At 49.6% G+C, this 11,309-nt stretch overlaps 4 protein-coding genes across 4 annotated transcripts; all 4 read right to left on the bottom strand.

Moving 5' to 3' along the window:
* Nucleotides 1-730: 730 nt before the first annotated feature.
* Nucleotides 731-1,280, bottom strand: ABB37_04697 (tryparedoxin (TXN1); the record flags this gene model as incomplete). The annotated part of the gene is made up of 1 exon (XM_015802470.1): nucleotides 731-1,280. Exon 1 carries the CDS (start codon nucleotides 1,169-1,171, stop codon nucleotides 731-733), a length of 441 nt encoding a protein of 146 aa, XP_015658914.1. The 5' UTR covers nucleotides 1,172-1,280.
* An 814-nt stretch (nucleotides 1,281-2,094) lies between these two features.
* ABB37_04696 (putative Tryparedoxin) lies at nucleotides 2,095-3,328 on the bottom strand (the record flags this gene model as incomplete). Its single annotated transcript, XM_015802469.1, has 1 exon — nucleotides 2,095-3,328. Exon 1 carries the CDS (start codon nucleotides 2,542-2,544, stop codon nucleotides 2,095-2,097), a length of 450 nt encoding a protein of 149 aa, XP_015658913.1. The 5' UTR covers nucleotides 2,545-3,328.
* Nucleotides 3,329-5,211: 1,883 nt separating this feature from the next.
* On the bottom strand, nucleotides 5,212-6,859 carry ABB37_04695 (tryparedoxin-like protein; the record flags this gene model as incomplete). The annotated part of the gene is made up of 1 exon (XM_015802468.1): nucleotides 5,212-6,859. The coding sequence occupies exon 1, from the start codon at nucleotides 6,055-6,057 to the stop codon at nucleotides 5,212-5,214; it is 846 nt and encodes a 281-aa protein (XP_015658912.1). The 5' UTR covers nucleotides 6,058-6,859.
* Nucleotides 6,860-7,566: 707 nt separating this feature from the next.
* Nucleotides 7,567-9,123, bottom strand: ABB37_04694 (tryparedoxin-like protein; the record flags this gene model as incomplete). Its single annotated transcript, XM_015802467.1, has 1 exon — nucleotides 7,567-9,123. Exon 1 carries the CDS (start codon nucleotides 8,653-8,655, stop codon nucleotides 7,567-7,569), a length of 1,089 nt encoding a protein of 362 aa, XP_015658911.1. The 5' UTR covers nucleotides 8,656-9,123.
* Between the last annotated feature and the right edge of the window lie 2,186 nt (nucleotides 9,124-11,309).

Genomic DNA, 11,309 nt, shown 5'->3' with positions numbered 1-11,309 from the left:
ATATATATATATATATATATATATATATAAGAGAAGCGTGTCGGCGCGTTCGTGGTGTTTCTCCTTTCTACGCAGAGACCCCGGTCCTACAACGTACGAAAGAGGAGGAGAAACAAAAGAGGTACACAAGCGTGGCAAGGAGCCGCTGGAAGAGGGAAGAAAGAAATATGCGCCGACACACACACACACACACGACACTCGCGTCCATTTACCGCATGAAGCGCAAAAGAGGAGATAGAACCTTTCGAGGTCCCCATCGCCGCTACGTTTCGCAGGAGAAGAAGAAAAAAGAAAAGTGTATAAACAAAAACCGAAACAGTAATAATGACTAAAGAAACAGAAACATGAGAGAGCATGAAGCGAGGCGTCGCGGTATTCAGCACGGGAGAAAGGAAAGGAGCCTGAAAAGAGCTTGAAAAGAGAGACAGTGAGAAAGAAGGAAATTCGCATCAATGCGCAAAGGAAAAGGGAAAAACAAGCATGGGGAGGGTTTGGACTGCTGAGCACACCGCTCCGTGTGGCTTAGATGTTTGCGTTTTCCTCCTTTCTAAGTGCACGTGGCTTTTTTGTGAGTGGGTTACCACGGCGCACGGCATCCTCTGCTCCCACTTCTCCAACCCCGCCAAGTTCTCCTTTCACCGCCTCGTGCAACCCCCACACACAACGGTGTGTGTGCCTGTGAGTTTGTGTGGGGGTGACGCACATCACGCGTCAGGGTACTGCCGCCGTCTTACTGCCCCTCTTCCCACGGGAACTTCTCGCCCTCTGGATCCTTCACCACCATAGCGCGGGCCGACGTCGTCACCACCTTGCCTGTGTCTGCATCCACACCGATCAGGGTTGGGATCGACTCGACGCTGAAGTGCTTCGTCAGCTCCTGCACCACCGACGACTGCGCAAACGGCACCGCCAGCCACGGCATCTTCGCGTAGTAGCCCGAGTACCCATCCTCCTCCTCGTCCCACGTGCAGAAGATCACCTCGAAGTTCTTCTTCTCGTGGAACTTGTCGTAGAACTCGATCAGCTGCGGCGTGAACCCGCGGCACGGCGGGCACCAGCTCGCGGAGAAGTAGAAGAACACGAGCTTGCCAGACAGCGACTTCACGTCCACCTCACTGTCGCCGCGGCGCAGCTTCTGGATGTTCGGCAGGTACTTGTCAAGTCCGGACATGGCGCGTGTTGGTGCAATGAAAATAATAATAATAGGAATTAAAATGTGTTTTTCTCAGACGTTTGAAGCTTGTGTAGAGGCCAGGTAGCGCAAGGTAGCGGTTGTTCCTTCGCGGGATTGGGATCGTCCAGCGTGGTCATATCAGCGTTTGCACGAGAGGCAGATATCAACGGAGAAACAGGCGAGAGGAAAACAAGGTGAAAGAGGAGCGTTAGAGATTATTTAATTTTAAAATAAACTGCTTCAGCTCAGCAGCCTGGAAGCAGCAAGTGCGTGCGTGGTGACTGGCATCACCACCACCACCGCCACGGGCACGCGAACAGCCCTCAAAGAGGCCAAGAAGATAGGATAGAGTCGGAGCACACAACAGGCACAACGCGTCCCTCTCTCAAAGCAGCTCGATAGGTCATCGACAGGTGATCAGAGAAAAGGGGGAAAAAAGGTGAAGAGAGCTGCGCGTCAGCTCACACACACGTAAAACACACTTTCTTGTGGGTTTTTTCTGGAAGGGTGTGTAGTTAAGCCTGTGTACTTCTCCATGCGTTTTATATATAATTTGCGCGTTCTCGGGTAGAGAGATTTAATAAACGGAGGAGTGCAAGACCTCCATCGCTGAACAAAAAGGTATGTAAGTCAACCGGAAACGGACGAAAGAAAGACGAAGAAAAAGCTGCACCACGCGCAAGAAGTGGGCCGAAAGAACAAAAAGGTTTCCGTACGTATAAACACAAGAGCAACGTGGAAACGTGCGAATGCCAGCTGAGGGGCAGGAGAGGGTATACGGCACCCCCTGTAAACAGAGCGCAGCGAGACCGAGGTATAAAGAGATTTATTGCGAAGGGATCAACGAGTTTTCAATTGAAAGGAAAACAAAAGGTTCTTAGTTAAACGTTTTCTTTGTGCTCGTCAAGCGGTGCGCATTATTATTTCTGCTCCGCGTCCGGCCAGGGGAACTCCTTCGCCTCTGGGTCCTTCACCACCATAGTGCGAGCCTGTGTGGTGATGATCTTGCCGCTGTCCGCGTCCACACCCACCAACGTTGGAATCGACTTGACGTTGAAGCCGGTGGTGAGGAACTCCATTCCTTTGCGGTCCTCGAAGGGTAGCGCGAGCCACGGCATCTTCTCGTAGTACTCTTTGAAGTCCTCTGCCGCCTCATCCCACGAGACGAGCATCACCTCGAAGTTCTTCTTTTCAGCGTGGGCTTTGTAGAAGTCGATCAGCTGCGGCGTGAACCCGCGGCACGGCGGACACCAGCTCGCGGAAAAGTAGAAGAACACAAGCTTGCCAGACAAGGTTGGAAGGGTAACGTTCGCCGTCGTGCCCTTCAGCAGGTTGGTACTGTACGGAAAGAACTTCTTCAGCCCCGACATGTTCGCAACAGAATCCCTGTACAGGAAGTGAAGGGAGTGATACATACACAGTGGCAGACCGGCAATAGGCGCAGGTGTTTCGGGAGGAAACACAGAAGGCGGTGGGAGATGGGGAGACACAAAAGAGAGGGGTTTGCGCTAAGGGTGACAACGGTATTTTTTTTTTTTTAAGGAAAAATAAAAAGAACGCGACGTCAATCAACTCTGTCGTCGACACCGAATTTCCGTCGTGAAAAAAAAAAGAAGGCGCCGGTCTTTGCTTCCCAAAAATATCCCTGCAACACCACGAAGAAGCAGAAAGACGAATTAATAATACGAATGCAGCAAATAATAGTAACACCACACGCAACGAAAAGAGGAAAAGAAAAATACGGGCGTGTATATATATATATATATATATATTTATAGGGACAGGTAAGAGGAAAAAGATGCTGGAAATCAAAGACAGCCCGATCTAGTATACGAATACTACGTAAAGAGATAAGTCATACACCATGTCAGCTACCAGACGCGATCAATAAAAGGAAAACGACGGTGATAGAGCAAAAACGGTATTATTGCTCTTGCTCGATTTCAAGAAAGGAAGAGAGCGCCAAGAGAGCAGAAAAAAAAACGAATTCGAGTTGTATGATAGAATTGAAGTGCGTGTACCTTAAAACAACGTGTGAACTGTGAATAAAGAACCAGAAAAAAACCCTGTTTAGAAGGTATATATATATATCTGTATACGACGAGGGGTAGTGGTGATGGAAGAGAGAAGTTTTAAACGTGGCGGAGACCCTCTTCACGTGCGAATTGATGTGTGTGTCGCGAAAAGGGGGAAAAACAAAGAAGGAAGTTTGTTTTTGTTTTGTAGATAAAAATGGAAGAAGAAGACGGGCCAAGGCAGAAGAGCGCGATAAATGCGAAGTACAGCAAGAACAGCGCAACACTGCTTCAGATGTGCTGTGGACAAAGGGCCAATGCCGATCCACACATATATTTTTTTTACGGCTAAGGGAGAACTCGACGCAGCACGCAGCCGCAGTGCGGTGGAGTGGGAGAAGGCTCAGCCCCAAAATCGTTCTTCTGTTAGCACCGACTGTACGATGACGCACAGATCGGCGCGGTGTGGCGCACGGAGTACTCTACCGGAAAGGGCTGAGCAGACCCCTAGCCTTACCCCCTCCCCGACAAGTTGTGCCCTCTCTCTCTCTCTCTCTGCAGCTGAGAGAAGTTGTTGTGCGTTGTTCCGCGTGATGGGCACATAAACTGGAAGAGAAAAACTCACTTCGCCTGTTCTCGTCGGGCTCCATTTTCTTTTTTACTTCTTTATCAGTGGTGTTGATAAGTACGTGAAAAGAAAAGTACTCCTTGGCAAACAGCAGACAGCACTGATATCTCTTATGAAACACGCCAACATAATAACAATAATAATAGTATGGAATAAAATAAAATAGGTGTATTGCGTGTTTGAAGACGGGTGCGGCTAAACACGCACAGACGAACGAAGGGAAGGGCGATCTCCAAAAGGTGTAATCACTTGAACCGGAAATGACTTGGTGTTCCTCTTCTCGTCCTTGCTCCTCTACTCCTCTCTGTGTTGGGTTTTCTGTTTCTCTCTTGCGCTGTTCTCTGCTCACGACGCCTGCGGTGAGACGCGATGGTGGTCAATCAGACGTATGAACGGCAAGCAGCAAATGCACGAAGACTCTCTCTAAAGAAAATAAAAAAGAAATCAAAAACGGTTTCGCCCTTTGTGGTAAGAAATCGGAGAAGGAGGAAAAAATAGAAATATATATATAAGAGCCACAAAGAGAAGAATTTCTTTTTTACTTATTTATAGAGGGCTACTTCATGCGAAGGGTTTTAGGGCAGCTGTAGTGAGTACTTCGCAGCGCAGATACACACCAGAAACGAAATACCGCAAACGAATGAAAAGGTGAAAGGTACGTGCTGGATGTCGTGCTCCGGAGCAACAGCGTAAATTAGTGGAGCAGCAACAAACACAAAAAAGAACACGTGCTAGCTGTAGCCCGTCCCCTAGGGCGGTCAATGCCAAAGCGTTCTCTTCTTGCGCCTAAAACCCCTAACAAGGAAGAAAAAAGAACCAAAAACAGGGTCTTTCTTTTGATAAAGAAACGAGAAGTACAAGGAAAAAAAAGAGGGGGTAAAAATCAGCAAGCGGAAAGGACAGATGAGGACGCAGCCACATCAGTGAAACAGTCGACGTAAATAAAAGGCTGGTGGGGGGGGAGGTTGCTTTTTGAGCTGTTGCCCACCTAACCTCGCGGTTAGCTCTTCCTTTGGGGAGGATATCGAGACCTGATAAGAGCTTCACAACAACACACAAAGAAAAAAAAGGTCCTTTATCCTCTGCCTGACCGCTTACTTTGCCATTACTTTACGCCTCTGCTTCGAGTTCAAAGCAGCATCTCCGAACATATATATTTTAAGCATTAAACGAAAAGATAAGATAACGTCCCTCATACATACACAAGCATGTGTGTGTGCATGTATCCACTCCTTTACAATGACCATCTTCGTTTATAAGCGACCCCATATGTAACAGATGCCGCAAGTAATTATTGGAGTAGTAATAGAGGAGACAAGCATGACATCAGCCGAATAGATTCACAAGCGCCTCGTACAGCAAATACGGAAAAACACTTTCGTGTTTCTTCTTCTTTAGAACCCCCATATATAATAATAGACCCCAACAATGAGCAGAAAAACCAGCAGAATGCACTCCCGCTTGCCATCTGGCCTTCTCCCCATGGAGCCTTCCGCAAACCGCCATGGAAAGTTCTTCGCCTCGGGGTCTTTGAGCACCATAGCCTTGCCCTCTCGGGTCACCGTGCAGCTCGTGTCCACAGCGACGACCACCAGCTTTGGGATGGACACCACGGAGTAGGCGCGAGCGAGGGAGCGAGCCACGTCGGTTTCTTTGAACGGGAGCGCCAACCAGTTTCCGTGGCCGTTTGCCTTGGGAGTGCGCGTGACCCCGGTGGCTGTGCGTAATTTCAAATTGTCCAACGGGAAGTCGTTGAGCTCCGCCGTCGCGTTCACCAACGGCGAGCACGAAGGCGTTGTTTTCTTGCTGCACGACGCGATGTCGCAACCCATGAGCGTACAATTATCCCCCGGTAACGGCTCCGGCAACGCAGCGGTGGCTGATACGGCAGCCGGGCCGTTGCTGCTCGTGTTGGTGTCCCCGTTGCTGTCGAGCGGTGGTGGCCGTCGCACGTAGTTGCTGCTGCGATTCTGGAAAAAGTCCATCATCCGCCCCTCCTCTCTGTCCGAGGAGACGAAGAGCACCTCAAAGCCGTACTTGTCCTTGTGCTCGTCGTAGAAGTCGGCGAGCAGCGGAGTGAAGCGCTGGCACGGCGGGCACCAGTGCGCGGAGAAGTAGATTAACACGTACTTCTTGCCCTCGAAGGCCTTCGAGGCAGGCACGGTGCTTCCATCCTGCCGCAGGAGCTGCAGGTCGGGAAAGTGAGAAAGAAAGGGTACGTCGCGGTGACCGAGCGGCATTGTCGATGCAGCCGTGACCACGGTGTGGGGGACGAAGAGAAAAAAAGGAGCAGCAAATATGTATATAAATATGTGCCGCTTGGGACCGTCAGCAGTTCGATTGGGCGATGCCCTACTTGGTTATGAAGGTACTCTTATTGATTGGGGTGTACGTTGGCGAGGGATGTAGACGGCACCTGCCCTGCCCTCCCTTTCGTCTGTTTGGCTTGGTTTGCGGAGAGGTGTGAGCGGCTTCCACGAGGCAGACGCCAATGAAAGAGGGTAGAACAAGAAAAGAAAAAGACAGAAGAGAAATATTCAAAAGAAAAAATTGGACACGAGAGAGAGAGAGAACAGAAGAAAAGATGACCGAAGAAGTTTGAATTCACGTAAGCAGAAGGAGAGAAGGGAAAAAGCAAAGGATGCGAAGAAAGACGGGGAAAGGCGCACCAACGCACCCTTGACACCGCCCACAATGCGTCGCACGCAGCGAGACTTCCCTGCGCTGTTCCGTTCAACTTGCACTGCGTTCGCAGGAAGAGAGAAAAAAAAAAGAATGCAAAAGGAGAACACCCTCTACAATCCCTTATCTTCAATGAATTCTTCCCGCAGTTGGCAGACCACGTGGAAAGGACGGTTTCACGCCACCTTTGCTGAGACGCAAAGAACGAGGGGGGAAGAAGAAGGAAAAGGGGAAGGGATGCAATAAGCAACAATGGTGTGGCAATATATATATGTAAGATATTTACGAAGAAGAAAGGAAAGAAAAGTAGATAGATAGATACGGTATACGTAGCTGAGAAGCGCAACAATGCGGCTACCTGGAGAGAATGTTTGAATGAGCGCGAATGCATCCGGTTCAACGTGCGACAGAGAAGGAACGCGGCGCACGTGCGAGTGTAGCAGAGAAACGAGAGAGGGTTAAAAACACAAACCAAAGGTGAGGAGGTGCATTAGAAAAGAGAGAGAGAGAGAGAGCAGATTTAGCTCTTCAAGCATCCCGTTCAATGCGATGAAACGTGGCTACAACGAGTTGGAAGAGCACGGGGAAGAAGAGCGATTGCAAAGAGCATGCCATCGACTCGGTCAAGGCAAATACGTAAGCTTAACCCGAGGAGCGATGGGCATCAAAAGCACCGGCTGTTTCTTGCGTTGCTGTCGTGTGCCTGATTGACAAACAATGCGCATTTTCAAAGGAATTAATCAGATATTCTCTTTTTCCAGAAATAGAAAACGACTCGTTTAGGAATAGGGAAGAGCGAAAAAAAAAAGGCAGTTCTGCTTCATCTGTCGTTCACGCCGCCTTCATCTCGCCGATTTAACTACGACGCCCGCTGCTCTGGATGGCCGTTGCACAAGAGTGTTTCGTTAAAAGTATTACTTTTTACTATTTGGGGGGCTCTCCTCTGCAGTTTGGCTTTAAATTGAAGTTACTCAGCACTGTCAGCTCGTTTCATCTCTCTTCGGCGCTATTCTGTTTTTCATGGAAGAAACATCTTTTGTCTTCTTGAAAAAATGGCGCTTCGACGATCACGCTGCGGCCGCCCTGGACCTCGTTGCGTGCTTCATGCGGATCAAAGCCGGCAGCAGCACACCCAACACCACCACCGTGACCGCAATCACAATACCGAAGAAGAAAAGCGCCGCCACGCGCACCTGCGAGGCCATGTGTGCCCAGGGGAAGTTCTCCGCCTCTGGGTCCTCCGTCTCGATCATGAACCGACCGGCAATAGTCACCACGTCGGGGTAGCACGCGCGCTGTGCCACCACTGGCGTTTTTTCACGGTGCCGCGGGGCATTGGCCACGTCCATCTGGCCGGAGCCACCGTTTTGGGGCGGGTGGGAGATGAGGGGCAGCGGCTGCGGCGTGACGGAGGCAGCCAAGGGCCGGTTGCGGCACACGACCACGCCGGGGTAGGAGAAAACGCGCAGGTGGTAGAGAAGGGGAACGCCGATGGTGCCGACGTGCTCGTAGGGCACCGCCCACATGCCGCCGCCACCCCCCGCGCGGGGTCCCAGCGGATTGAAGAGGGAAGTCGCGGTGGTGGTGGAGAGGGAGGAGAGGGAACCGCTGAAGCTGTTGGTGGCCGTGCCAGGCGTCAGCTCTGCAACACGCTTCAGCGGCGGGGGAAATGAGGAAGGGAACGAGGACAAGGAGACTGGCGCGGCTGCCACGGCAGCTGAACAGCCATTGGCGCTGTCGTCTCTAGCGACTTGGTAGTTTGACTTGTTCTCTTTTCTATGCGCCCCCCTCCCTCTAGTGTTGTCTTGCGTAGAGAGGCTAGCCGGTAGAGGGGAGTTGCGGTGGCGCTCTTCCGTGCTCTCCTGACGCTGCAGCCGGTCTGCGTCAGTGATGGCGCGCTCCTTGAAAAAGAAGCCCCGCGTCATTTCAGCTTTGTTGCAGTCGCGTGAGATGTAAATGACTTCGAAGCTCTTCGCCTTGTGGTGACGCTCGTAGAACTGCTCGAGCAGCGGAAAGAACTTTTCCGTATCCCCGCTCCACGACGCACCGAAGAGCAGCACCACGTACGGCACATCGCGCAGCACGTCCACGACGAGGCGTGTCGTGCCGTCCTGCCGCACCAGCTCAAGGTTCGACCATTGGCCAAAGTAGTTCATTACGAAGACGACAGTTTTGTTGTTGTTGTTTTTGTTGTTGGTGTTGCTTTTCTCGGCGTGTGTCGCAGGAGTGCCGAAGGGAGCTCTGATCACGTCGGCTGGAGTTTGCGTTGCGGTGTGCTGGAATCTGATCTGCTTCTATCTGGCCTTCGAAATAAACCAGTCAGTAAAAAATGAGCGCGTCCACTGAGAGCAAAATATATATATATATATATACAAAAGGGTACAGAAAATTTTTTTAAGAACCAAAATACGGTGTAGTGCTGAGAATGGGGTTGCACACGCACACACACACACAGAGATGCACACAAGAACGCGAGTACAAAACAAATATGATAAATCACAGTGGCGTAAATAATTCTCTAGGCCGCGACCGACACCTCACGATGTGCGCTCTACAATCCGCCGCGGTTGGAGAAGTGACTTGCGATTGCTTGCTTGCTGAATATGAAGAGAAAAGATGCTCCTAGAAAGGAAAAGGAAAGAGGCGGCAAGAAGAGTAGAGGTTGAAAGTAATTCACTCAGACAACAGAGAAGAGAGCCATTGTCTCTTTCCCTTTTCAACTTCCAAGACTACGCGGCGAACGCTCAGGCCAAACTTGATGGTCCGCCGACACTGCTGTTACACCGCCGCTATTCGGTCGTCTAAAAGCCACGTCGCTTCATAAAAAAAAAGGAAGCGAAAACGCGAGATGTATTTCTATTCCTTGTCTTCACCAAGGTGAAGGGCAAAAAAGAATAAGCTTATGAGACGCCGGCGAGACGTCTCCCGTCCTCGAAGGAAACCCTTGCGGTTCCAACGCATGTATGTTCTCTCTTTCCATTTATATATGTCGAAGAATGAGGTACTCTGTCATCACATCTCTTTTCAAAGGCAAGTTGGAAAAAAAGAAAAGAAAGAGGGAAGCGTTTTGTGCGTGACACCGCATTATCGCACTAAGCGACCTTCACAGAAGCATTGTTTTTGAACCGTTTTCGTCACCCTGAAACAGAAATCGCGACGTGTAATAATAATAATAATAATAATAAAGAATTAGAATAAAAATAAGCAGAAGAAAAGGAAGGCCTAGTGAAATGAAATATGGAGAGACGCACGGTCTGCGCTTTCCTAAGGCGTCTCTGCCTCCTTGAGGTTTGACGCGCGTGCTATTTTTGTTTTGTCTTGTCTGCATGGTGCATTCTACGCAGCTCCACCGCGGCATGGCACAAAAAGGAAAGCAGCTAAACCGCGTCGAAGGAATGCATAAGCCAGCTCCACTTTGTCCTTTGAGTTTCTTTTTTGAGAAAGCAAAACTATTTAAACCCCACACCATAAAGGAAAAAGAAAAAACACTGATGGCTCGGGGGATATATATATTTTTTTAAGGTGATTGAAACGTAACTCGTCTTACTTCTGAAGAGGAAAAAAAGGGGGGTTGTTTTGTTCTGAAACGCTCTGAGCGGCGACGGAAGAATTCGTCGTGTCGCGCCACCACTTCGTTCCCCCACTGCGTCGTTCATGCAGAGGATAAAAGACAAAGGGATGGAAAAGGGGGAGACGAGGCGTAGCCGTAGCGTGTAGGCAACCTTTCCATACACCACACTTTTGTGTATGTGTTTCTACTCTACCAGTTCTCTCCCTCTTTTCCCATATCAGCTCCTACGGCGTTGAAAGAGAAGAGAAACACGCAAGCGGTACGAATGGATTCTTAAAGAGGGCGGCAAACACTCTGAAAAAAAAAGACAACAGAGAGAGGAGGAGGAGGGAGGGAGGGGGAACGGCACTAATGCACGTCTTTTAATTGAAGAGAATAGCGCAATTTTACGCGGAAGAAAGAAAAAAAAGTCACGCCCTCAAAAAGTGTCGCGCTTTTTGCGTTCTGCAGCTTCGATGTCGTATGGTCGGTAACAACAGCTGGAACACTAAATGAATACATAACAATAATAATAATAATAAATTGGCTCTAAAGAAAAAGAAAGCAGCTTATCCTCATCTTGCTTTCTCTCTTGTCGAACTCCTGCCTAAACAGTGTGCAGGTAGGATGATGTGTAAAACGGAAAGATCAGCTGCATTCGATGTGCTACAAGAGCATATAGGGAAAAAAAAGTCCGGAAAGCCAATCCGTCTCCGAGTTGGTGTTTCTTCACAGGAGCAGGGATTTTTGTTTTTCAAGTTATATATATTGTTCTACGCACCAAGACGGAGAAGCCCAGGCGAAAGCAAACGTAATCCAAGCCCAACGTGACTTGATGGCACTCGGTACGCTACGTGGAAAGAGGTAAAAAGCGGCACAGCTGAACTTCACGACAGGCTGAATTGAAAAAGCAACGCCTCGTTCAAACAACGCCGCGCGGGATGAGAGCGCCTACCCGCGTATTTGGGATGTCCTTTTTGTGTTACACCTCGTTGAACAGGTGGGGGGGGGGGGGGGGTGAAATGGTAATTGAAAAAGAAACGGAGAAAACTACCAGTTAAAATACCAGCAAATGCACGTGGAAAGTCCCGCTCAACAGAGGGACGGCGGGGCCTCCTGTTGGACACACGCCGTCTCTCTCTCTCCCTCTGTTGGACGGGTCCATTGCCACACACACACACACACACACACACACACACGGGTGAAAGAAACAAAGAGAAAACTTCCTATTCTTTTCACTTCATTCCAAGTAAAACAAAA

This window comes from Leptomonas pyrrhocoris (genome assembly GCF_001293395.1).
Source record: "Leptomonas pyrrhocoris isolate H10 chromosome Unknown, whole genome shotgun sequence".
Taxonomy (NCBI): domain Eukaryota; phylum Euglenozoa; class Kinetoplastea; order Trypanosomatida; family Trypanosomatidae; genus Leptomonas; species Leptomonas pyrrhocoris.
This window is presented reverse-complemented; position numbering and strand designations above follow the sequence as displayed.